General features: G+C 37.1%; 8 protein-coding genes and 1 pseudogene across 9 annotated transcripts; 2 read left to right on the top strand and 7 right to left on the bottom strand.

Moving 5' to 3' along the window:
- Positions 1–329: 329 nt before the first annotated feature.
- On the bottom strand, positions 330–1,641 carry LOC108852405 (uncharacterized). The gene is made up of 3 exons (XM_018625906.2): positions 1,558–1,641; positions 937–1,302; positions 330–832 (listed from the first exon to the last, which is right to left on the bottom strand). The coding sequence occupies exons 1-3, from the start codon at positions 1,604–1,606 to the stop codon at positions 480–482; spliced, it is 768 nt and encodes a 255-aa protein (XP_018481408.1). The 5' UTR covers positions 1,607–1,641; the 3' UTR covers positions 330–479.
- A 752-nt stretch (positions 1,642–2,393) lies between these two features.
- On the bottom strand, positions 2,394–3,880 carry LOC108853273 (14.7 kDa heat shock protein-like; annotated as a pseudogene).
- Positions 3,881–4,467: 587 nt separating this feature from the next.
- On the bottom strand, positions 4,468–5,265 carry LOC108853357 (14.7 kDa heat shock protein). Its single transcript, XM_018626776.2, has 2 exons — positions 5,137–5,265; positions 4,468–5,006 (listed from the first exon to the last, which is right to left on the bottom strand). Exons 1-2 carry the CDS (start codon positions 5,219–5,221, stop codon positions 4,639–4,641), a joined length of 453 nt encoding a protein of 150 aa, XP_018482278.2. The 5' UTR covers positions 5,222–5,265; the 3' UTR covers positions 4,468–4,638.
- A 550-nt stretch (positions 5,266–5,815) lies between these two features.
- Positions 5,816–7,143, bottom strand: LOC108852777 (uncharacterized). The gene is made up of 3 exons (XM_018626259.2): positions 6,989–7,143; positions 6,445–6,813; positions 5,816–6,369 (listed from the first exon to the last, which is right to left on the bottom strand). The coding sequence occupies exons 1-3, from the start codon at positions 7,038–7,040 to the stop codon at positions 6,011–6,013; spliced, it is 780 nt and encodes a 259-aa protein (XP_018481761.2). The 5' UTR covers positions 7,041–7,143; the 3' UTR covers positions 5,816–6,010.
- Positions 7,144–12,072: 4,929 nt separating this feature from the next.
- LOC108852155 (RING-H2 finger protein ATL79-like) lies at positions 12,073–12,913 on the bottom strand. The gene has a single exon (XM_018625660.2). It carries the CDS (start codon positions 12,786–12,788, stop codon positions 12,252–12,254), a length of 537 nt encoding a protein of 178 aa, XP_018481162.2. The 5' UTR covers positions 12,789–12,913; the 3' UTR covers positions 12,073–12,251.
- Positions 12,914–13,520: 607 nt separating this feature from the next.
- Positions 13,521–14,082, bottom strand: LOC108832804 (uncharacterized). The gene is made up of 2 exons (XM_018606253.1): positions 13,635–14,082; positions 13,521–13,534 (listed from the first exon to the last, which is right to left on the bottom strand). Exons 1-2 carry the CDS (start codon positions 14,080–14,082, stop codon positions 13,521–13,523), a joined length of 462 nt encoding a protein of 153 aa, XP_018461755.1.
- Positions 14,083–14,701: 619 nt separating this feature from the next.
- On the bottom strand, positions 14,702–15,550 carry LOC108832807 (uncharacterized). Its single transcript, XM_018606256.2, has 2 exons — positions 15,311–15,550; positions 14,702–15,231 (listed from the first exon to the last, which is right to left on the bottom strand). The coding sequence occupies exons 1-2, from the start codon at positions 15,513–15,515 to the stop codon at positions 14,939–14,941; spliced, it is 498 nt and encodes a 165-aa protein (XP_018461758.1). The 5' UTR covers positions 15,516–15,550; the 3' UTR covers positions 14,702–14,938.
- A 3,978-nt stretch (positions 15,551–19,528) lies between these two features.
- LOC108832808 (14.7 kDa heat shock protein-like) lies at positions 19,529–22,169 on the top strand. 2 transcript variants are annotated; one of them, XM_057008529.1, is made up of 3 exons: positions 19,529–19,799; positions 19,933–20,086; positions 21,818–22,169. In XM_057008529.1, exons 1-3 carry the CDS (start codon positions 19,715–19,717, stop codon positions 22,026–22,028), a joined length of 450 nt encoding a protein of 149 aa, XP_056864509.1. In that variant the 5' UTR covers positions 19,529–19,714; the 3' UTR covers positions 22,029–22,169. The 2 variants fall into 2 exon arrangements, with proteins under 2 accessions (XP_056864509.1, XP_056864508.1); XM_057008528.1 differs by lacking the exon at positions 21,818–22,169 and having other exon boundaries at positions 19,933–21,177.
- Positions 22,170–23,343: 1,174 nt separating this feature from the next.
- Positions 23,344–24,817, top strand: LOC108832802 (uncharacterized). The gene is made up of 3 exons (XM_018606250.2): positions 23,344–23,540; positions 23,857–24,222; positions 24,313–24,817. Exons 1-3 carry the CDS (start codon positions 23,459–23,461, stop codon positions 24,663–24,665), a joined length of 801 nt encoding a protein of 266 aa, XP_018461752.2. The 5' UTR covers positions 23,344–23,458; the 3' UTR covers positions 24,666–24,817.
- Positions 24,818–25,906: the final 1,089 nt, after the last annotated feature.

The following is a 25,906-nucleotide window of genomic DNA, read 5'->3' as shown; positions in this document are numbered from 1 at the left end:
TCACAGGAGAGCTTATGACTTGTCAGGTTGGACTTGAGGAAAATAGTGGTTTGAGTTTTCACAAACTGGACTGGAAAAGACTAACTATTGAGCCTCGAACGCGGATGTCGAATTCCCCATGTTGAAAACAAATGCTTCATTATGAATGTGATGCTTACGGTTAAACAAATACAATCCCTTGAAAATCAATAGTCATAGTGTGAGAGACCAAGTATTTTAAACTATGTTCCGTGAATGTGCTTTTGTCTGTAACTGATTGTGTTCCTAGTGAATACCAACCAAGTCATTTCAATCAGCTTAAGGGGAAAGCTTAAATAAAGATTGTGCAAGAACTGAAATAAAATCACCAGATACCAGAGCAAACACAAAAGCAACGCAGTTGTCTCAAATTAAACAAAAGAAAACTAGCAGTCAAACAAAAGGTTCTTCCAAAATAAAAAAAAGATAGATAAACGGACGTAGTAGAGAGAATCATATGATTACTCGCTCTTGGTATAGTTGCGAGGTGCGATGACAATCTTGAGAACACCAAACTCTGCGTCGTAGGCTATCGTCTGGGTCAAAATCGAAGGCAGAGGGTCAGAAGAGGAAGAACCACTGTTGACACATCCCAAGTAAACACGGCCACTCTCATCATGCTCGTCCACGTTCTTAACCTCTGCGTAGAACCTGACTTCATGCTCATTAGCAAGCACTTCCACATCATCACAACAAACACCAGGTATATCCACTGCGAAGTAGAGACCATCCCCGGGTAATGGTACTCCAACGACCGCTCCCTTACGACCTTTCACCAGAAAGGGGTGATCTTCAAGGTGTCTCCCAGACTTACCTGCCAGAAACAAAAATAAAAAAAAACAGAGCATTTTACAACAACGGTCCAAAGAAATACATATATGGTGAGTGGTTTCGAAAGAGAGTGAATGGGGTTCGAACCTGCGTTAGGAGGAAGTGTGTGAGTACACTTCTTGTCATGGTCCTTGACCTTGACCCTTGAAACAATCATCCTCAAGACTCCGTCTTTCATCTTGGCATCCACGCCGGTGATCTCGCAGCAGTCACACCCTAGACCGGCGGATCCAGAGTACTCACGAACGCCTTCCCTTTGGTTGCCGGCGGGAGTTTCGCCGGAGAAAAACACAAGCTTTTTTCTCACGGCATCGACTCTGTGGCGAACACCGTCGTCTGGAACGCCGGGCAAGTCGACGCGCACGTGGAGGCTGTCGTTCTCCAGAACCTTGACGTGGATGAAACCCTTAGGACCAGCCTTCAGGAACTGGTTGTTGGTCGCGTAAATACCCTCTGTGTACAAAAAGGAAAACGTCGATTTTTACTTAGTTTGCAAGAAAAGTGAAAACAGAGGCAAAGATCAGCGAATACTAATTAAAGAGCTAAAGAAGGAACCCTTTACAATAAAAAATAAAAATGAAATCTTTGCAGTTTTGCAGCAATTTCACGAATGTTAACAACTTTACAAAAGAAGCATGATTTTACAAGGAAACCTAAAAGAAAATAACAAGTTACAGTGAGAAAATAGAGAGGAGGAAGAACGAAGACCTCTGGTGAAAGGAATTCCCGTCAAGTTAAAGCATTTTCTCATCGCCATCTCTCTTTCTCTCTCTCACTTCTCTTTTGGTTGCGTACAAATGGTATAAGAAAATACTGTAAACGAAGCAGCTAGAGGTAATAACATCCATCTTCTCTGACGTGGCACTACAGCTGTCTTCTTTTCACCACGGTAAAACTCGTTTTCCCTCAAAAAAATAATTTTAAAATCGAAAGTTTGACCGGTCGTATGATCGTATCTCATCTTTTCATCAATATTTTAACCTCCACCGTTAAAAAAAAACACTGCTTTCCCTCTTGAATTCTTACCATGATGAGCTGTCCATCCATTACTGCCTATTCTCTTTCAATATGCTTTTCAAATGCGACAAAATAGGGAAATTAGGGCAAACTCGTCTCCCTCACTTTATTTCAAACTTTTCTTTTTACCAGAAGATCAAAGATCATGATATCATTAATGCATGCAACAAGTCGCTGACCTCACTTATTCTCTTTAAGCTGTCAAACTTTTTTTTTACTCCCCTCCTTATCTACTGTTCACATACGACAAACCAAAAAGTTAAAAATGCAATTGCGACGTCTCTTTTCTTTTTATTGATTCAACTTTTCTCTGGTAAGTTGGTCTGTAACAATCGTTTATCACTGCAGTTGTTTCCAAGTTCATTTTTCATGGTTTTCCACCTAGTATTTATTTACAGTTTTTCCTTCTTTGTTTGTTTGCTTTTTGACAACAATTTAAAGTTTGTTACTTTATGAAACATCCCTTAAATATCACGAAAGATTCAAAAGAAACGTTTTGACGAACATTCATGAGATGATTATACGTAGAAGAAATCAAAAGCACTTAACCATAGTAAACATAATTAAACCAGACTGATTCAACAAACTAGAAAAGAAAGACCACACATAACATAAGCCCTAGACAGTAGACACGAAGGAGAGACGACAGACGCCACCATAGACATAAACCACAAACCAGATTCAACAAAAGTTCACCCTTTTATTAGAAACTAGACAAAGAAAGAGACGGTACTAGACACGCAAGAGAGATACGATAGAGACACCACCATAGAGGGATAAAGACAAAAGGACGTACGGTACGGACTCTCTCTCATCAAACCACGTCGTTTCTTGTGATCTTGCAGTTGAGCATCTTCTCGATGACGGTGAGCTTGATGTTTACCCCGGGGATCTTAGGGACGGTGATCCACAGCACACCATCGCGAAGCTTAATTAGCCTTCGCTTCGCTGACGTTGTACGCCACTGGGTTGAAGACCATGGTGCCTCCGTATTTGCGACCGTCGTGGTCGTACTCGGACATCACAGGTTCGTCGGCGAAGAAATGGACGTTGTTGCCATCGATCCAGTAGGCGAGGTCAGAGGCGGGACAGCCAGGCAAATCAACCCTGTAGATCACGCAATCTTTTGTCTCTTTCAACTCGTACATCGCCTGGTTGGCGCTTTTCTGGAAACGGTTCCTCGCTACAACACACAAACAACAACAACAAAAGGGACAGATCAGTAACTGAACATAGATAAAAAGATAACAGAAACATAAAAGGATCAAACTTTTCGTAAGAAGAAGGAAGACGTACGGATAGGTGGAGAGTTTATCGGCACACCGCTACCGGTGCTTCCCTGGCTCATGTTTCCGCTGGAGCTTCCTGATTTACTCATGCAATTACATGACTGAGTGCGACCCTTAGGACCAGCTTTCAGGAACTGGTTGTTGGTCGCGTAAATACCCACTGTGTACAAAGGAAATCGTAGATACTTAGTTTGCAAGAAAAGTAAAAACAGAGGCAAAGAAGAGACACTAGCAAAGATCAGCGAATACTTATTAATTAATGAGCTAAAGAAGGAACCTTTACAATAAAAAAAAAAGCGAAATCTTTGCAGTTTTGCAGTAAACCTTAAAAAAATAACAAGTTACTACAGTGAGAAAATAGAGAGGAGGAAGAACGAAGAAGACCTCTGGTGAAAGGAAGAACGAAGTTGAGGCATTTGCTCATCGCCATCTCTCTTTCTCTATCTCACTGTCTTCTCTCTCTCACTTCTGTTTTGGTTGCGTACAAATGGTATAAGAAAATACTGTAAACGAAGCAGCTAGAGGTAATAACATAGATCTTCTGTGACGTGGCACTACAGCTGTCTCCTTTTTCACCATGGTAAAACTTGTGTTGCCTCAAAAAAAAATTAAAAAATTAAAAAGTTTGACCGGTCGTATCTCCTCTTTTCATAATTATTTTTAACCTCCACAGTTAAAAAAACATTGCTTTCACCTCTTGAATTCTTACCATGATGAGCTGTCCATCCATTACTGCCTACAAGCTGCTCTCCTTCAATATGCTTTTTATATGCGACAAAATAGGAAAATTAGGGCAAACTCTTCTCTCTCACTTTATCTCAAACTTTTCTTTTTACCAAAAGATCAAGATCATATCTTTAAGATGTAAACTTTTTTTTTACTGCCTCCTTATCTACTTTTCACATACGACAAACCAAAAGTTAACAATGCAATGCAACGTCTCCTTTCTTTTTATCGATTCAATTTTTCTCTTGTAAGTTTGTAACAACCGTTTATCGATGTTTATCACTGCAGTTGTTTCCAAGTTTATTTTTCATGGTTTTCCAACTAGTATTTATTTATAGTTTTTCCTTCATTTGTTTGTTTGCTTTTTGACAACAATTAAAAGTTTGTTACTTTATAAAACATCCCTTAAATATCACGAAAGTAGATTCAAAGAAACGTTTTGACGACATTCATGAGATGATAATATACGTAGAAGAAATCAAAAGCGCACTTAAGCATTATAAACATAATTAAACCAGATTGATTCAATAAAAGTTCACTCCTTGTTAAAAACTAGAACAGAAAGACCACACATAAACAGACGCCACCATAGACATAAACCACAAACCAGATTCAACAAAAGTTCACCCTTTTTATTAAAAACTAGACAAAGAAAGACCAAACAAACCCTAGACAGTAGACCACGCAAGAGAGATACGATAGAGACACCACACCACCATAGAGGGATAACGACAAAAATACGTACGGACTCTCTCCATCATCCAACCACGTCGTCTCTTGTGATCCTGCAGTTGAGCATCTTCTCGATGACGGTGAGCTTGATGTTTACCCCGGGGACCTTAGGTACGGTGATCCACAGCACACCATCGCTGAGCTTGGCCTTCGCTTCGCTGACGTTGTACGCCACTGGGTTGAAGACCATGGTTCCTCCGTATTTGCGACCGTCGTGGTCGTACTCGGACATCGCTGGTTCGTCGGCGAAGAAATGGATGTTGTTGCCATCGATCCAGTAGACGAGGTCAGAGGCGGGACAGCCAGGCAAGTCAACCCTGTAGATCACGCTATCTTTCGTCTCTTTCAACTCGTACACCGCCTGGTTGCCGCTTTTCTGGAAACGGTTCCTCGCTACAACACACAAACAACAACAACAAAAGTGACAGATCAGTCACTGAACATTGAGAAAAGATAACAGAAACATTAAAGGATCAAACTTTTCGTAAGAAGAAAATGTGTAATCAATGAGAAGAAGACGTACGGATATGTGGAGGAGAGTGTATCGGCACACCAATACCGGAGCTTCCCTGGCTGATGTTTCCGCTGGAGCTTCCTGATTTACTCATTCTTTAAAACGACGTTGTTTTTGCTGTTTTGGGATGTGGGGTTTGTGTGTATGCAATTACATGACTAAAGTGCGACTTACTATTTATATAACGGAGGGGATAATTTGTGACTAATGAGATTACTTTAGGGTTTGAAAAAGGCGTCGAGTGAACTTAGTCGGTCCATTTTTCCTAAATGGGCCTAGTTATCGACCGAGTAAATTGCTTCATGATTTCGGTTTAGTGAATAAGCCTTCGAAGTTTACTTTAAAGAATCCCTATGGTTGACAAAATAACCGAAGATAACCGGTCTTGTTATGTTTCTTAAATTAACGGGATTCATCTTGTCACATATAGTAGTTGTGATGTGATGTGTGGTATAGTTAGTTTCCTTATCTTCATTACGTTTGTGTTAAAGACATCTTTAGATATGGAATCTGTCAACTTCTGAGTCTAATTGGATGGGACTTCTTTGCAATAGATGTTCATCATTTCCTCGGTCTAATAGATCATTAGAGTATGTGGAAGTGATGCAAAACATAGAAGAGATTGATATACGGATGAGGATAATAATTATCAGTATTAACGTGGGTCATTTGATGGTTTCAATCAAGCTTAGGCAAAAAAAGACTAGATTGAGAAAACAAGTGACATGAATCACTAAGTTCCGTAGCAAACACAAACGCAGAACCAACACAAACAACAGTGTCAGTTCTCAACAGTTTAAAACGAACAGGAGTAGCCAATCCAAGTACTCATAGGACAAAAGGGATAGATAGGTGACAATAAAACGCAGTGAGAAAAATTTGATTATTCGTTGGTGGTGGTGTTGTTGGGACGACGAGGGGTAATGAGAACCTTGAGAACACCAAAGTTCACAGCACCGGTGATGTTATGACTCAAAAGCGAAGCTGCAGAAGAGCCAGACCAAGAAGTATCGACGCTTCCAAGGTAAAGACGTCCACTTTCATCGTGCTCGAACACGTTCTTGACCTCAGCAGTGAACTTAATTTCACTCTCGTTAGCAAGCACTTCAACATCACCATCGCCAACACCAGGTACATCCACAGCGAAGAAAAGACCACCATCAGCTGTCGGTTCTCCAACGAAGGCTCGCTTGCGACCTTTCACCACAAACGGATGCTCCTCCACGCGTCCTCCAGATTTACCTGTCCACAAGCATACTCAGTAATGCAAAGACGTAAAAAGGTTAATAACTTTTGAGAGAGTGATGGGAATCGAACCTGTGAAAGGAGGCACAGTGTGGGTACACTTTCTGTCATGGTCCTTGACCTTGACCCTCGAGAGAATCATCCTCAAGACTCCATCTTTCATCTTGGCATCCACTCCGGTGATCTCGCAGCAGTCACAGCCCAGACCGGCGGTTCCGGAGTACTCACGCACGCCCTCCTTCTCGTAGCCGTCGTTGAAGGTCACCGCAGAGAAAAACACCACCTTTTGCCTAACGGAGTCGACTCTGTGGTGGACAGCGTCGTCTGGAACCCCAGGCAAGTCGACACGCACGTAAAGTTTGTCGTTTTCGAGAACCTTGACTTGGATGAAACCCTTGGGACCTCTTTTCTGGAACTGGTTGTTGGTCGCGTAAAAACCCTCTGTTCCAAAAAGCAAAACGTAAGAACGTCAGCGAGAAGACATAACCGAAGAAAAAGAAGCACAGTGAAAAAACATGTCTTTAGATAATCAGAGAAACAAGTATTCATGGAAACATCTAAGAAAAAAAACTAAAAGGGAGATAATAAGAGAAGAGGATGGAGGAAAGAAACAGACCATTATTGGTGGGAATCGTCGAAATGTCAATGCAGGTGGTGAACCCAACCATCTCTCTCTCTCTTCTTTCTCTGTATCTTTTCTCTCTCTCTTTCGTGCTTAAAAATGGCGTTTTTGATTTTCTTGTCAAATAAACTTAGCATAAATATAAAAAGGAGGTACGAGCTATATAGACGTGGCACTACTCTATAGCTGGCCTATTTTCACCCTTCATATACACTCTTTTTGCCTCAAAGAGGCTCTCGTCGCGACGTGGAGAGTAAAAACAATTTGACTGCCCGTCTCCCCTCCCCTACGTCACTCTGTTTACCTTTAAAGTCTTTTTTTTTTAACTGTGAAAACGATAAAGCTGTCATTGTTTTCCTTCCATACCGTTCACATACGTCCATAAAACACGTTAAATGTGACTTCTTTTTTTTCTGCCTTCATCTTCAACTTTTTTACAAAGGAAACATTTAATACCCGCTGACGTCAGCGATTATTTACTGATTCTGTGATTCATCCCGAAACGGTGCAGTTTTCGCTGATCTGGAAGTGGAGTATGCAACTACAGCGAGTAATTTTATAATCTTGCCATCTACCGAAAGGGGCTGACTTATGCTAGTATAGCCCATTAGTCGGCCCAATTAGTACCAAAGCGAATCCTAAATCAAACCAACATAATCCAAAAACCCCCAAGAAATTGAAACTGCTTTGATTTGGGTCAATGTTTTCAAAATTGGACCAAACCGAACAAAAAAGAAACCTTTCAAGTCATGGTCCATATTTTAACCTTATTCAGTTGAATTAAAATATAGAAAGTTAGAATAAAGTATACATGCTTTGTTATTTTTTTTCTTCCAATTTTATGCAAACTTACTTGAATTTAATTACTAAACTTTCCAATAATTTGATCATGAAATAAAACTAAATATATACCCAAAAATAATAAATTAACCTTTTAAGATATATACTTGTAAATTGTAAAGATTAAAAGAAAAAAAAATATAATAAGAAATGAGAAAAATATATATTTAGTCTAAATATGCTTTCGGTTCGCAATTTAATGCCTTGTTCGACCGTTTCAGAACACTGATATGGGGAAATTAAAGTTTGGTGCAAAGGTTACTGATGAAAATATGGATGAAGATTGGAAATCGTGATCAAATAGGTACAAGTACAACGTTGATTCCTTTCTACACATTGCGTGACGTATATGATTATTGATTGTCGCTGAAAAATGATTTTGAGTCATCATCATATGAAAAGTAAATTTTACCAAGAAACTCGGTATATATCTTGCATTTTGAACATGTAGCAAAACCCTTTGATCGGTCCTTGTGTGTGTTTTTTTTTTGCGAGTTGGCCATTTTTTCTGTGTTAGAAGAGACCACTTTTAAAAAAAACCTTTAGTTCATATGTTTATTACAAGTGTGCCATTTTTTACGTGGCAACTTCACAAGCCCTCTCACCTATTCTATTTAAAAAACCTTAGTTAACTAGAGTAATTACATAACATGCCATTAATCAAAACATTATTATTTAACTAAACATTTGTATAGTCCCTTAAATTATTTTAACTTTGCCAACATTCATATCACATATATACACATATATATGTATCACATCTATAAAGTTGTAATCATTTATATGACATCACATATACAGTGAAACCTCTATAAATTAATAATGTTGAGACTACACCAAAACTATATTTTTTATTAATTTGTAGAGATTATTAATTTATCGAAATATTAGTTGAACCAAAAATTCAATTTGGAACTATAAAATTATATTAATTTATAAAAATATTAATCTATCGATTATTAATTTAAAGAGGTTATACTGTATATGTATCACATCACATATTGGTCTAATTTTTTATTCAACATGAATATAGATGGTTACATGTTGTTCTAATTTTTTTATTCAAAATGAATGGTTACGTATTGGTCTAATTTTTTTATTCAAAATGAATTTTATATTCAAAATAAAAAGGTTATTACGTGTATATTTTTGAATCTAAAATTATTTTATATACTATGTGTATTGACTATGTGTTTGAATCTAAAATAACATCAGTCTAAACCCTATACATATGTCCCATATTAACGACATAAACTAATTCATGCATTGATTTATTCTATAAAAAAAATTCTTAGTAAATATTATTTATTTATTTTTTAGCAACTTCCCATAAATATAGGAGCAGTGATTAATCGATTTTGTACGCTAGTGGAAAGGAAATATATGATCACCTTAAATCTGCAATGGTTCTTATCAAAGTTTCATAGTGAATTTTACCAAAATCGTTTCCGTGAACATAATGGTGGAAGTCTTTTTCTATATAACATAGTCGTTGACCACCACTATTTTATGCATTATTTATAACAGTTTTTTTATACAAGTTCGGGGTTAAATAAACAAATTTATTTGTTATCTGAAGGAGATGCCGTGTAATTGTGCCAGCTAACAAATATTGGTTATATTTCATGAATAAATCATATAATATATATCTATATTTTACGATTTATGTTTCTATAATAAAAAGGGGATGATCAATTGCATTTACTCTCACGACTGAATCAAAATAATGTTAGATTTGTATTCAGTTGCCAGTAACAATTGATTTAAATTTGTTTTCTATCAGTTTCCTATATTTCATCTTTCTGATTAATTTTATACATGAATTTCCTATATTTTAAATAACATGTTTCCTATAATATATCTGCATTTATCTTTGGCAATTATGATTGATTTTTTTTTGTTTGAATTCACATTATATTGACAAAAGTCGTGTAATAGTTGCTGCATAAATTTAATCTTTGAAATAATGTAATTAATGCAATATTGAAGCAAATTGATAAATTTAAAAATGTAGGAACTTAAATCTTGGAATCAGCCTAATATGGTAACAACTAATTGATCTCTCAATCACATTATACACTTTCCGTTTAATAAAGCCGTGTAATTTATATTTCTCACTATAAATATATTGTTCGATAAGAGTGAAATTCATTAGACTCTGGAAGCAGTACACGTCTTTTGGTGGAGAGACCATAGAAATAGTTTTCGTGGATGCTAAAGTAAGTTGTTCTTTGTATATAGTTTCATAAAATATCGATATTGTAATTTGTTTTGTATATGATGCCCACATTTTTTTTAGGGAGATAAGATCCATGCTTTCAATTAAAAGGAACTGGTGCACCAGTTTGAACCTTTCTTCATCCAAGAATGTTCCAAACTTCTTTTTAATTTCTCTTTGACCCCCTCATACAGTTCCTACCGGACAACCAACCACCCTTACAAGATTGTTTCTTTTCCTACCACCAGGGTTTGAAACTGTGAAGATCTCCCAAACCAACTCTCTGGCCTTCAACATGTGACCTATCGTTCGATATTAGATGGAACATTCTATCCTGATTTTTTAGTTGGTAAGTGATCATTATCTATATCTAAATTTAAAAAAGTTATACTTACTAATATTTTTATGCAAAGATACCAAGAAGAAACTGTACCAATTATCGTCTATACATATATAATTTAATTGATGATTTGAAAATATATTTATAAATTGAATAAGTAGATATAATTGGTATAGTTTCTTAACTAATTGGACAATATTAAATTTAGTCTTTGCAATCCCTTAATTTAAACCCAATATTTTTAACTAAGCAATCAACATTAATACTAACATGCAAATAATTTTGACCGTATAAATGATTAGATTCTTTAATATGTTCAAATACCATAGTCAATATTGTTTCCTATTTGTTTATTTTTAGTTATAATACTTTTGAAAAATTTAAAATTTAAAATAAAAGTTATGGATTATTAGGATTAAATTTTTGGCATAGACTATTCATTTTCTTTCAAATCAAGGTGGAATTAACCATGTCAGTTATTAATATGTTATTGAGTTAATGTTTACTAAATAAATAAAAAATAAATCTAAAACCAATTAATATCAGTTTCCAAATATTCTAAACTATATTGAAAATAATAATTGACTTGGTCGATAATTTTTAAATTTATTTATTTCAGTTTAGATTTAAAATAAAAAAATAATTCTAGAACCAGCTAAAGTACAAATATGTATATAAATCTATATGTTATTATAAAAAGTTAGTGATCTATATAGTACATGTTCTAAGTGTTTTTTACTCTATCTCAATCAATTTCTGACTAAACTTGGTATGCAATTTAATATGTTTGACCGAAATAAAGACATTTACTGTTTCCTATAATACATTACAATTCATGATCATGTCATTATGATAATGACCATCATCGGTATAAATCATAATCATGTCATTAATTGCGCATATATTAATTCAATTTTATGTGTTTAAGCGAATCACAATGTCAATTATGTCATTAATATTTTTAATATTATGAACTGATATTACGAAGTACATAAAATTCACAATCAAAATTTATAATAAATTGCAATCCCTTAACTTAAGCCACAAGACCTTGAGATTAAGAAATCTCAATAAATGTTAATAGATTAATAATGTTATTGTTCATCAATTTACATATGAATCAAAGATAGGTTATGATCGTAATTTAACCAAATTTGATTCAATATTAAATTTAAGTTTTATATGCAAATTTAAATAACATTATTTTAAGGAAAGATATATATTAAGAAAATTTAAATTTAACCGTAATTTATACAATATCAAAAAATAGAAAATTGATATACACAATCAGCTTTTTGGTTTCGGTTAATATTTTTAATTTACTATAAATCTATTTAAATTATCATTAATAATTAAGAACCACACACAAATTTTGGGGATTTACTTGCGAAACATTACTAGACAAGTTTTTTAAAAAAATTAAAAAAAATCTAAACAATTGCACAAATTGTAAACTACTCTTATAGGAAGACAAACTTTCATAAAATTTACTTCAATTACACCTAACCAAAAAAAAATCGAAGCTTACTTTCTATAACATGCACAATGACCTTCAATTTTTCATTATATAATATGTAATATTTGTGCCTAAAACTTTTACCATTCTAATATCTATAGATTAAAAATTCTAATCTTTATTTAATTCAGTGAAGCGCGGATATCACCTAGTGATTATTATAGTTTGATGATGCATACAAGTAGTAACTAAAGTTTTGGTACATAACATGAACAGAGTAGCAATCTCAAGCAAAACACATAATATAAATCTAAGCGTTCGATATAACGAAAGACAAAACAGAAAGGTGTAAAACTTTTGGAAAAAAAGAAAGCTGATAACGTGGGAGAAGAAAGTAGAATGGCTAAGCACTGATCTGGTTTGTTGAAGGAGCTACCGGTGATGTTGCAGAGTCTAAGGTGTTTTGTGAGAAGATAGAAGTCCGGCAAGTAGGACAGGAGGAGCGGGAAGATAGCCACTTGTGGATGCACTTGACATGGAACCCATGATGACATTTCTCCAGCACGTGGATACCCTCACCTGGTTCGAATTCAGACAAGCAAATAGCACACTCTGCTTCAGCTCCTGCAAGCTCGAGGTCAGAGGAGTAGACAAGCGTCGGAGTTGGTACGGTGGATGAAACATCGGCTTCAGGATCAGGCTTGTGTTCGTTGTCGTCAGTCTGGAGATTTGGGCGGAGAAAGCAACGTATAGCAGCGCAGAGAGAGAGACCACATATGAGAGCAGAGACGACAAGGATGAGGAGAACAGATACGTTTGCTTGGAACTCGCTAGAGTTGGAGTAAGGCTTCCATCTACAAGTATGAGAGTTACATTCTGTAGAAGAAGCAGAGGACAATGGTGAAGAAGCTGTAGCTACTTGTTCTACTAGCAAACGCATCTTGTGAATTGTTATTGAGAGTGTCTTGTGGGTTTAGTAAACCCTTATACAGGGAGTGTGGGGACAGTTGGTGAGGGTTCCAGTGAAGTCTTGAAGAAGCTCTAAGGATTAGGAATTTAGGATGTTTCGTCTGTATTTTTGAGGACTGTAACACTCGACCTTCTCTCTCTCTCTTTTGGTCCACTTCATATAAATGGATATTATTGTGATAGATGATGGGATTGATCTTTGTCCTTCTTGGCTTATCATCATCCACATGTTTGCCACATGTTGCCCTCACACTACGTTGCCTACATTCTAGGCAATACCTTTGCTCTCTCTCTCTCTCTCTCTCTCTCTCTCTCTCTCTCTTTTAATTCGTTTTCATTCATGTTTGAATATGTCAATATCTCTAAAGATTTAACAAAGAAGAAAGACAAGAATTTCATAGACTTCCGTGTTTCTTTGTCTCTTTATATATAACTCAGTTTACATTTTCTCAAGATTAAATAAACAAAACCCCAAATTAGAAAACAACGGTGAAAATTAAAATTAAAAAAACTATAGTAACAATTAAAATAGTAAAAGTAAATAAAAGCTTTAAGTTTTTTTTTTGTTTTTGAACAAAGAATTCTTTTTAAAAGAATTTCCCTCTTCTAAAAACTCTTCTGCAAATAGATAAAATCATTGTTGTCAAAAAAAAAAAAAGATAAAATCATCATCTGATCTCCATGTAATAGATTTCTCACTTCTCTAAGCTGCAATTCCTGCAACAACACCATTTTCCATATGATTCATCAGTTTTTTTCCCATAAGAACACAAATGTTCATGTTCTTTGATGAAGAAAAGGTGTCCATTGTTCATACCTCCGTTTGGTTGCCTGTTGATGTATCCAGCTAGTCCTCTAGACATGAAGTCAAATGCTCCCATTCCAAATCTTTCCTCCGCCTTTGCAGGCATCGAAAGCCACGCCGAGTCTTCGCTGTCTGCCTCAAAGCTGTTTGATCCGCTGCTGAAACCACCAACATGAACTCCTCTCATTGCTTCTAATCCTGAACCGCCTCCCTCGCTGCGATGGCTATTACGTGCACGTGCACATGCTCCTCCCAAGTTGTCTCCAATGCTGCCTAGTGAAGACATTCCAGAATTTCCGTTGAAGCTGCTTCTAGTTATTTCCGTTGAAGCTGCTTCTAGACCACCGTTTCCCTGTAAATGGTTCTTTGTTCCTGCATTTTGCACAGAACCGTTAGCTCCTCCTGTCTCAATCTGGCTACCGTACCTGCTAACATTTATTCCCGTCCAAGTTTCCAACATTTTTAAAGAGAAAGGTACTGAATATCTTCCAATAACCATAATATTTGCTTAGGCTTATAGCCTGTTTAGTGTTTAGTGTTTACTAATTATCTCTTATATAAAAGGTTTGTTATTAGTACCCTACGTTCGTAGACGAAACAGCCTTACTAAATCGGGAATAAAAGATTTCAAAAGAACTGAGCAGGATGAACACTATAATAATAGCCTAATGGGTCCACAATCTTATCTTAAAAAAAGCCTCGTTAATAAAGTTAGACTACGTCCAAAGTAAATTTATTGGGCCGAGCCCAAATAGGTTTCAAGTAGATTGCAGAAAGATTCTCTCTTTCTCTCCTCTGCTTTCATCTCATTTTCTCCCGCTTCAGAGGAACAGAAAATCTCACTCGCAAGGTCTGGTTTCTATGAACAGTCAGAGATCTTAGTTGAATCTTCTTCATTAGGTCATCAGTCTCTGCGTTTCTATTTGAAATTCGATGTCTCAATTTTTTACAAACACGATTTTGATTCCTTCCATATCGTTTTGTTCCCTCAACCATGTGTAAATCTTTGTTAAATTGGGATTCAACGGATCTATTTTAGGACTGCAAAATTATTCTATTGAATTGATTTTGTTCATATATATACTAATGTGACCGCACTGCTGTTTGTATAAAAATCATGTGAACCTTTTTTACACATATGATGCAACCATCCTTCTTAATTACATAGTGGGAAACATCAAAAACAATGTAGAAACATGATATCAATGTAGAGAGACTCTGACTCGGTTCTGTGACTGAAGCGCCAGCTAAACATTAAATTTTACTGTTTAAATGTTTAAATCTTTAGTTTGAAAATGTTGACACCATGCAGCTTACTATGATCTTGAACTGTTACCCTGTAACCTGATCTTCCCTGAGGTGTAGACTCGGAAACCGTTGGTAGAGGAAACAAGCTTGATACGTTTTTGTGCATTGGTTGATCTGTGATTGCATCTATATAGCTTAGGCACATGCACTGGCTTAACGACGCACGTGTTTTCCATGTCGGGGATTGCGTGGAGTTGGGAAGGTAGATCGATTTCAAACTCTCCCAAATCATCAGTAACAGCTTTAATCCATTTGGATCTCCTTTTGTATCCAGTCTGGCACTTGATGGCAACAGTTGCACCTGTGAGGATCATCAACCATGTTCAGTATTCAGGTAAAAAGAATAAAACATATAAATAGAGAGACTCATAAATAGGTACCTGGAATAGCTACAGAGGGAAGGTGAGGATGTGAAGTGTCGCAGAGAAGAGATCCAGTGATGACTACGGAAGAGAGTTTCTGTTCACCGTAGCCAGCCATCTCCACCATCTCTGTTCTGCTCCATATCTTCCCTGCAGCTGCAAACGCTCCTTCAAACAAGAACAAGAACAACAAGAAGCAACGTAACATGAAGAAGCTTCCCATTTTAAATATTTACTTTCTGTTTAAGAAATGGAAGAAGCATGTTTAATCACTATATATAAGGAGTTAAAGAAGAGGAGGTAATTAAGGAGGGAGAGAGACTCTTTGCGTGGCTTCGGGTAACACAGCTCTGTACGGCAGTCTTTTTCGTTTTTATAATTATATAATTTTCTAATTAGATATAGAAAATTTTATTGATGGCTGACCTTAGATGATAGTGTCAAATCTTTGAAATGAAACAATCAAACCGTCGTTGAAAGAGAAAGAGAGACGGCACTTGGAAGCAATTACTGAGTGGTTCGCCTACTCTTTCATTTAACTTCATCAAGTATTTAATTGAATTTGGTGCTACGTTTGTGTATGTTATGGTGACGTTCCTCCTTTTTCTTTCTTTATTAATTAGTTTATCTTTTGAACACTTTTTTTTTGAACACTTGTTAATTAGTTTATCTATAAGCTACAATTTGCGATGGAGTGGGAAACAAAGAATCAAGCCTACCCCCAACTATACTCTCTCAAGTCTCACCCACATTTCAGCTTTCAAACACTTGAGCCTAGAGGTTTTACTTTTGTGGGTTTGGTCGACTCCACGTGGCGGCGTATCTAGTCTATGGAGTCAGCACTATTCATTGGGTTTAAGGGCATCTCCAACCCCACTCTATTTTTCACTCTAAAATAGAGTTTAGAGTAAAAATGTTCCAATGGTACTTTATTTCTCACTCTATAATAGAGTGAAAAATAGGTTTACTCCAAATATAGAGTAAGTTGTTTTTTTTTTGTTCATCATTCTATTTTTTACTCTAAAATTGAGTACCATTGGAGCAAACTTCATCTCTATTATAGAGTCACTCTATTTTAGAGTAAAAAATAGAGTGAACCCTTGGAGATGCTCTAAGGTTTTGTTGACCAAACCACATTTTCTCAAAATTAAATACTGAAAAACAGTACGGGTCAAAGGAACCTTATCTACTTACAGGTCCATTTTCTTTATAGGCTTTAAAATTCCAGAAGCGAATATCTTGGGCCATTAAGTATATCATTAGAAGCTTAACACAGCTGGAGCTGGTGATTATTTGTTAATTAGTCATGCGCTTAGAAAAGCAAACAAATGCTTGTCCATTGGAGAAAGAAGATCAAGACCGTCGAATGTGGGAAACTAGGGCCCTTTCTCCAACAGATGTCTGATCTGATTGGTCGATCCAGCTTGATGGCAATGAACCCCACCACACACATCTAACCCCAGCTGTTTTTTCTGTTCGGTTTGGTCCATTTTTAAGAACATTTCCCCGGTGTTCAAAAAAAGAAAAGAATATTTCCCTCAAATCAAAGCAAGTTTAACTGTCTTGGGCTTTTTCGTTATGTCCGATAATAACTTTATGTTTCATTTTGGTACTAAATTAATTGGGCCGAACAATGGGCTCATACTAGCTTAAAGTCAGCCCCTTTCGATAGATAGTAAGAGACACATTAGCGCGTAAAATTACTCGCTCTCTTTTTATACTTGCCCTCTACTTCCAAAAAAGCAAAACAGTGTCGTTTAGGAGATGAAGCAGTAAATGATCGCTGACGCCAGCGGCGGATTCAATGTTTCCTCTGTAAAAAAGTGAAGATGAAAGCAGAGATGAGATGTCCCATTTAACGTGTTTCTTGGTCGTATGTGAATGGTAATACTCCATATGGTATGGAAGGAGAGCAATGACAGCTCATCGTCCACTCTGATTTGTTTTCACGGTTAAAAAGTAAAAACATTAAAGATAACAGAGTGACGACGGTCAAATTGTTTCTTTATCTCCGCGTCATGACGTCAGCCTCTTTGAGGCAAAAGAGAGGGTATATGGAGGTGAAAATAAAGAAGCCAGTTATAGAGTGCCACGTCTGTATAGCTCGTACCTCCTTTGTTTTTATCCTTGTTCAAAAACTCGGCCGCGGAGGCGATTCTTCGGCCGACTAAACGTGACGCGGGTGGGTTCCGTTGCGAATTGATCCAATTCGGATGCATTAGGCGGTGGGCCGAGTAAGGAGCGTGGAATACGTAGAAACAAAAAACTCCGCCGCGTAAGGGAGGAAATCGCTTTGTCCAAAATCAAGATTCCGTAGAGAATTTGAATCTTCTCAATTGATGACCGGGAAACTCATAAACAATAGAACTCAAAAACAATATAACAACACCAGACAAAACAACACAAGTGAAAAGAGTCAAGATCTTAGCTTAGTTTGCAGACCTCGTTTCAGAACTGTAGAGTAAACAATCAAACCAACAGAAAGTCATTCGGGCGTTTATCCGCCATGATAGATTTTTGGTGAGAGGACTAAGGTCTGAAACAGAGCCTTTTATTTTGACTGGTGAATCAGGTTCGTGTGTTTCAGAAAAAAAGAAGAAGAAGGTAACTCAGGTCACAAAATCACCATTGACTTGTGGTATCATTATTCAGGTAACACGTGACAAAACTATATTTTACAAAATTTCATTTTTGATCCCTGTAAAACTTTTTACTGTCGGTAAGTGACCCTAATATTTCTGTTTTCTAGATATCTTTCACTTGTAAGTAAAATTATATTTTGCAATTTGTATAGTATGTGAATTGAATAGATATAATTAGATTTTATGATTTAGTTTGGTATATAAATAAATTTATAAATTTTACTATTAAGGATTTTTTCATGTATTACCTAAAACTTTTGTATTATATACACATAAATGTGATATTATATATATAAATTTATAAAAATTCCTCCCCGCGTATTCCCCGATTTTTTTCCGATTTTTCAATAAATCGCTAGGCCCTAGTGTACCGTACGCACAGCGCCTAGCGAGTTTTCGAACAAGGGTTTTTATGCTTAAGTTATTAACAACAAAATCAAAAACGCCACTTTACAAAATCAAAGGTCGTAGGCGAGCCTTCGCTGGTGAACTGTTAGATGATGGTGGTGTTTACTTCGCTGTGGATGTACCTGGTGTTGGTAATGGTGACGTTGAAGTGTTTGCTAATGAGAGGGAAATTAATTTCACTGCTGAGCTCAAGAATGTGTTCGAGCACGATGAAAGTGGCCCTCTTTACCTTGGAAGTGTCGACACTTCTTGGTCTGACTCTTCTGCAGCTTCGCTTTTGAGTCATAACATCATCGCTGCTGTAAACTTTGGTGTTCTCAAGGTTCTCATTATCCCTCCTCCCAACACCCATAACAATGAGTAATCATTCATTCTCTCCGCTGTGTTTTGGTTTCACATATCTATCCTTTTTTTGTTTTAGGAGTACTTGGATTAGTTTAGTATTGTGCGTTTTAAGTTGAGACTGTTATATATGTTAGTCCTGCTTTTGTGTTAACTGTCATGATGTCACTTGTTTTCACAATCTAGACTTGTTTCCCTAAGCTTGATTGAAACCAAGCTAAAATAAGCTGGATCCATTAATACTGAAAATTATTCTCTTCATTAGGATCTCAATCTCTTCTATGTTCTGCATCACTTCCACATACTCTAATGATCTTCAACCCATTTTAGTCGATTAACCACAAACCTCACACTCATAACATTATCATCACTTGAAATCTGAGATTTAAACATTTTTAGAATAAATGTCAAATTATCACAAGCAAATCTAAATCAGATTGGATTTCAATCCACAATTTTGTCAGAAAATGTTATAACTTATACCATGAACAAAGGATATAACACCTAAGAAAGGTCTTTGTGTCAGGCATTGCATTTGTCGAGTTTGCTCACTGAAACAGAGGCATACGTTGGACCAGCTTCTGGTAGACCGACGAAATGATGAACATCTAATGCAAAGAAGTCCCACCACCCACATAATCCACTTAGACGCAAAAGATGACAGTTTACACTCATAAGTCATAATAAAGATAAGGAAAATAACTATACTACATCACACAACTACTAATGTGACAAGATGGGGATTACAATCCCATAAATTCAAGAAACATAACAAGACCGGTTAACTTCGGTTATATTCCCGCCATATCTCTTTAAAGTCACTTCGAAGGCTCATCCATTCCGTCGATAACTAGGCCCATTTAGAAACAACCCAAATGGACCGACAAAGTTTACTCGAAGCCTTTTTACCAACCCTAAAGTAATCTCACTAAATTACACATCCCCTCCGTTATAAATAGTAAGTCGCACTCAGTCATGTTGCATACACAATCCACATCCCAAAACAGCAAAAACAGCGTCGTTTTAAAGAATGAGTAAATCAGGAAGCTCCAGCGGAAACAAGAACCAGGGAAGCTCCGGGAGCGGTGTGCCGAACAACTCTCCTCCACCTATCTGTACGTCTTCCTTCTTCTTCACTGATTACACATTTTTTTTATTACAAAAAGTTTGATCTTTTTATGTTTCCGTTAGCTTTTCTGTATGTCCAGTGACTGATCAGTCACTTTTTGTTGTTTGTGTGTGTTGTAGCGAGGAACCGTTTCCTGAAAAGCGGTAACCAGGCGGTGTACGAGGTGATAGAGACGAAAGATAGCGTGATCTACAGGGTAGACTTGCCTGGTTGTCCCGCCTCTGACCTCACGTACTGGGTCGACGGCAACAACGTTCATTTCTTCGCCGACGAACCTCACTACAAGAAAAAGTTCCAAATAGCGACGGTAACATTTATGGGTATCTTGTCGGAATTGGTTAAGTCCGATGTGTTTCCGAGAAACCACAAGATGTCGGAGTTTGGGTCTCGGAAACGAGTAGTCATCGGTCAATTGTCGGACATAACCGAGAAGATCATTTGTCGGAAATTTTGTCGGGACTGGTTCTCGGTAATTACCGATGCTTTTCTGAGGTGAAAAATTTGTCGGTCAAATCCATAGTTCTCGGTAATTTCCGATGGTTCGCTGAGGTTACAAAGTTGTCGGTTATGCGGTCGGTAAGTAATCGGTTTAGTTTCTCGGAAATAGGTGGGTCGGTGTCATTGCCGGAAATAACAGAGGTGTGACGGAGAGTGAAGACATCGGAAATAATAGTTTTTGATTGTCTGGAAAAATATGGCCAAATTATAACATTTATTTGAAAATGAAAGACGATGCATTGGTTTACCAAACAGGTTTACAAAATTGGTATACCAAATCGGTTTACAATATTGATTTACAAACTCGTTTACAAAATCTAAAAAAAACTCTAAACCAAAAAAAATCCTCAGCCGCACATCGTCTTATCATCGGCGAAGGCGGAGGTGAGCTTCCGATCTTGAGAAGAGGCGAGCAGAGACAAGTCGAGCTGAGGCTAGTCGAGCTATGGCGAGTCGAGGTGAGGTGAGACGAGTCAAGTCGAGCAGAGGCAAGATGTCTTACGCAGATCCGGTCGTCGCCACCAATGAGCTTGTCGTCGTCTTCCTCAGAACCGATGACCGTAGAGGATAATCCGGCCACATATGAGCTTGTCATTGCTTTTGGTTCAACGTGTTTCACTATTAAGAGAGAAGAGAAAATGGAAAGGAGAACGATGAAAAAGAAAGAGATATGTGAGAGGAGAGAAATAAACCCAAAAGATCTAATCTTGACCCTTCATCATAATATTAAATGTAATAGTTGAGATTATCAATCTACGCCACACTTTCTTATTGGTTAAGAAAGAGAGGTGGGCAGGAAAAAAGAATTAAAAAAATCTGTGTTTTTGTTGTCCATTTTTATTGTTGTTTAGTTTTTATTAATGTCTTTAATTATATTTTAAAAATAGTTCAAAATGGAATGAAACTTAGAGGCGGCAAAAAAATATTTCAAGGACGGAGAAATTACCGACAATATGAACATTTTTTATCGAAAAACTATCGATTATGTAGGTGGGTAAGTATATAGTTTGACACATCAAACTTTATTCATTGGGGGAGATGTGGCTGCTTCATAAAATTACCGATAAAAATAATCAAACCAGATAATAATTAGAGACCACTCGATATTAGATAAAATTATGATTATAAAGATTAAATAACATTTTTCGATCATGTTCTGTCGAAACTCTGACCATGCTTAACCGGGAGAACTCCGACGATTTTTTCCTCCGCTTTGCGATGCCGTGCCGAGAAGAGAATTGATCATCGGGGTTTTGATTGGCCTGAGAAACTACCGACAACGTGTTCTGAGATCGTTCCGACAAAACATGCTCGTCGGTAATTCCCGAGAACATGCCGACATCAAATTACGATAAAACAACGAGAATATCGATTCATCGCTATGTTCTGAGGCTATTCCGACGAACATCACATGTCCTCAGAAAGTTATCTGAAATCCGTTGTAAGCTTATTGACAAGAGAAATTCTCGGTAAATTTTATCGGAGTTGAGGATGTTTTCTTGTAGTGCCTGTGATGTCCGAGTACGACCACGACGGTCGCAGATACGGAGGAACCATGGTGTTCAACCCAGTGGCTAACAAGGTCAACGAAGCCAAGGCAAAGCTTCGCGACGGTGTGCTCTGGATCACCGTCCCTAAGGTCCCCGGGATAAACGTCAAGCGCGTCATCGAGAACAGGATGGTCAACTGCAAGATCACAAGACACGACGTGGTTTGATGAGAGAGGAGTCCGTACCGTACATCCTTTTGTCTTTATCCGTCTATGGTTGTGATCGTATCTCTTGCGTGTCTAGTACTGTCTCTTGTCTAGTTTTTAATAAAAGGGTGAACTTCTGTTGAACCTGGTTTAGTTATATTTAATGGTATTGGTTGATGCTTTTGATTTCTTCTACGTATAATTGTCTCATGAATGTCGTCAAAACGTTTCTTTTGGATCTACTTTCGTGATATTTAAGGGGATGTTTTGTATAAAGTAACAAACGTTAAATTGTTGTCAAAAAGCAAACAAACAAATGAAGGAAAAACTATAAATAAATACTAGGTACGTAGAAAACCATGAAAAATAAACTTGGAAACAACTGCAGTGATAAACGATTGTTACAGACCAACTTACCAGAGAAAAGTTGAATCAATAAAAAGAAAGGAGACGTTGCATTGCATTGCATTGTTAACTTTTGGTTTGTCGTATGTGAAAAGTAGACAAGGAGGGAGTAAAAAAAAAGTTTGACAGCTTAAAGAGAATAAGTGAGGTCAGCGACCTGTTGCATGCATTAATGATATCTTGATCTTCTGGTAAAAAGAAAAGTTTGAAATAAAGCGAGGGAGACGAGTTTGCCCTAATTTCCCTATTTTGTCGCATTTAAAAAGCATATTGAAGGAGAGCAACCTATAGGCACTAAACGGATGGACAGCTCATCATGGTAAGAATTCAAGAGGGAAAGCAGTGTTTTTTTGATGAAAAGATGAGATACGACCGGTCAAAATTTTTGATTTATAATTTTTTTTTTTGAGGCAACACGAGTTTTACCGTGGTGAAAAAGGAGACAGCTGTAGTGCCCACGTCAGAGAAGATGGATGTTATTTACCTCTAGCTGCTTCGTTTACAGTATTTTTTATACCATTTGTACGCAACCAAAAGAGAAGTGAGAGAGAGAGAAAGAGAGATGGCGATCCTCAACTTCGTTCTTCCTTTCACCAGAGGTCTTCTTCGTTCTTCCTCCTCTCTATTTTCTCACTGTAGTAACTTGTTATTTGTTTAAGGTTTCCTTGTAAAATCGTTTTTTTTCTTACCTGATGAGACATTCTTCTCTCCAAATAAACCCATGCTTCTTTTATAAAGTTGTTAACATTCGTGAACTTACTGCAAAACTGCAAAGATTTCACTTTTTTTTTGTTTTTATTGTAAAGGTTCCTTCTTTAGCTCTATAATAAGTATTCGCTGAACTCTGCGAGTCTCTTCTTTGCCTCTGTTTTTTTACCCTTCTTGCAAACTAAGTAAAAATCGACGTTTTCCTTTTTGTACACAGAGGGTATTTACGCGACCACAACCAGTTCCTCAAAGCTGGTCCTAAGGGTCGCACTCAGTCATGTAATTGCATACACACAATCCACATCCCAAAGCAGCTAAAAACAACGTCGTTTGCAAGAATGAGTAAATCAGGAAGCTCCAGCGGAAACATGAGCCAGGGAAGCTCCGGCAGCGATGTGCCGAACAACCCTCCACCTATCCGTACGTTTTCCTTCTTATTTCTTCATTACACATTTTCTTCTTACGAAAAGTTTCATCCTTTTACATAAAGTTTGATCCTTTTATGTTTCTGTTAGCTTTTCTCAATGTTCAGTGACTGATCTGTTCGTTTTTTCTTTGTTGTTTAATTTGTGTTGTTGTAGCGAGGTTCCTTCTTTATTGTAAAGGTTCCTTCTTTAGCTGAGTTAGCTCTTTAATTAATAAGTATTCGCTGATCTTTGCTAGTGTCTCTTCTTTGCCTCTGTTTTTACTTTCTTGCAAACTAAGTAAAATCGACCTTTTCCTTTTTTGTACACAGAGGGTATTTACGCGACCAACAACCAGTTCCTCAAAGCTGGTCCTAAGGGTTTCATCCACGTCAAGGTTCTGGAGAACGACAACCTCCACGTGCGCGTCGACTTGCCAGGCGTTCCAGACGACGGCGTTCGCCACAGAGTCGACGCCGTGAGAAAAAAGCTTGTGTTTTTCTCCGGCGAAACTCCCGCCGGCAACCAAAGGGAAGGCGTTCGTGAGTACTCCGGATCCGCCGGTTTAGGTTGTGACTGCTGCGAGATCACCGGCGTGGATGCCAAGATGAAAGACGGAGTCTTGAGGATGATTGTTTCAAGGGTCAAGGTGAAAGACCATGACAAGAAGTGTACTCACACAGTTCCTCCTAACGCAGGTTCGAACCCATGAAACCACTCACCATATTATGTATTTCTTTGAACTGCTCTGTTTTTTTATTTTTGTTTCTGTTGAATCGTTCTGACAGGTAAGTCTGGGAGACTCCTTGAGGATCACCCCTTTCTGGTGAAAGGTCGTAAGGGAGCGGTCGTTGGAGTACCATTACCCGGCGATGGTCTCTACTTCGCAGTGGATATACCTGGTGTTTGTTGTGATGATGTGGAAGTGCTTGCTAATGAGCATGAAGTCAGGTTCTACGCAGAGGTTAAGAACGTGGACGAGCATGATGAGAGTGGCCGTGTTTACTTGGGATGTGTCATCAGTTGTTCTTCCTCTTCTGACCCTCTGCCTTCGATTTTGACCCAGACGATAGCCTACGACGCAGAGTTTGGTGTTCTCAAAATTGTCATTGCACCTCGCAACAGTACCAACAGCGAGTGATCATATGATTCTCTCTACTACGTCTGTTTATCTATCTATCTTTTTTTATTTTGGAAGAACCTTTTGTTTGACTACTAGTTTTCTTTGTTTACGTTGAGACAACTGTGGTTCTTTTGTGTTTACTCTGGTATCTGGTGATTTGATTTCAGTTCTTGCACAATCTTTATCTAAGTTTTCGCCCTTAAGCTGACTGAAACTAGATTAGCTGATTGAAATGGCTTGGTTGGTATTCTCGAACACAGTCAGTTACAGACCAAAGCACATTCACGGAACATAGTTTTAAATAGTTGGTCTCTCACACTATGACTATTGATTTTCAAGCCATTGTATTTGTTTAACCGTAAGCATCACATTCATAATGAAGCATTTTTTTCAACATGGGGAGTTCGAGGCTCAATAGTTAGTCTTTTACAGTCAAGTTTGTGAAAACTCAGACCACTATACTCCTCACGTCCAACCTGACAAGTCATATGCTCTCAATGTTTTCTCCTGTGATTGAACATCTTTAGTCCCTAAAGGCAGAGCAGAGCAAGTCCATTTTGCAGAGCAAAGCTCCCGTTAACATGGAGAAGCAATGAAAAGCTTAACCATTCATATGGTTAAAAAGTCTGCTTATGGTAAAATGTGTTAGCATTATACATAAATTATACTGCCACTAAACCTATTATTATCCCTTTTATATTATCTGAGAATCACTATTATTAAATAACCTTCTCTTTATGTGTGATTAACCAAAATGTCATTTCCGCAACACCACAATCACTCTCACACTATATATTTAAAAACCCTTTTCTTACTAGCTTAATTACATAGACTGCCATTGTTCATTTAATTTGACAAAAGTATTAACAATAGTATGAAGAGTTTGGTCTATGATATACTATATTGGTGCTGGTTAATTATTTTAACAGACAAAATCGTATATGCATATACTCAAAAATACGTAAATGGCATTTGAAAATATGAAACATGTATTGTATAATATAAAAATATTAACTAATTTTTATTATTGTATTTTTACTATAATAACCAACTTGAATCGACCACCTACACTAAAAGAAATCTGAAACACATATTGTATAATATAAAAATATTACCAACTTGATAGATACATGTTAAGTTTGGTTGATACTAGAGTTTCCAAGTTCCTTCTAATTGGCAAAAAAAATACTTTATTTCATTAACATATTCCCAGGTCTATAATATATTATATTTTATTTCACCACCATAGTTTGGTCTAT

Source organism: Raphanus sativus, chromosome 4, assembly GCF_000801105.2.
Source record: "Raphanus sativus cultivar WK10039 chromosome 4, ASM80110v3, whole genome shotgun sequence".
Classification (NCBI taxonomy): Eukaryota; Viridiplantae; Streptophyta; class Magnoliopsida; order Brassicales; family Brassicaceae; genus Raphanus; species Raphanus sativus.
Note: the sequence above shows the minus strand (reverse complement) of the source record. Positions and strands in the feature narration are given on the sequence as shown.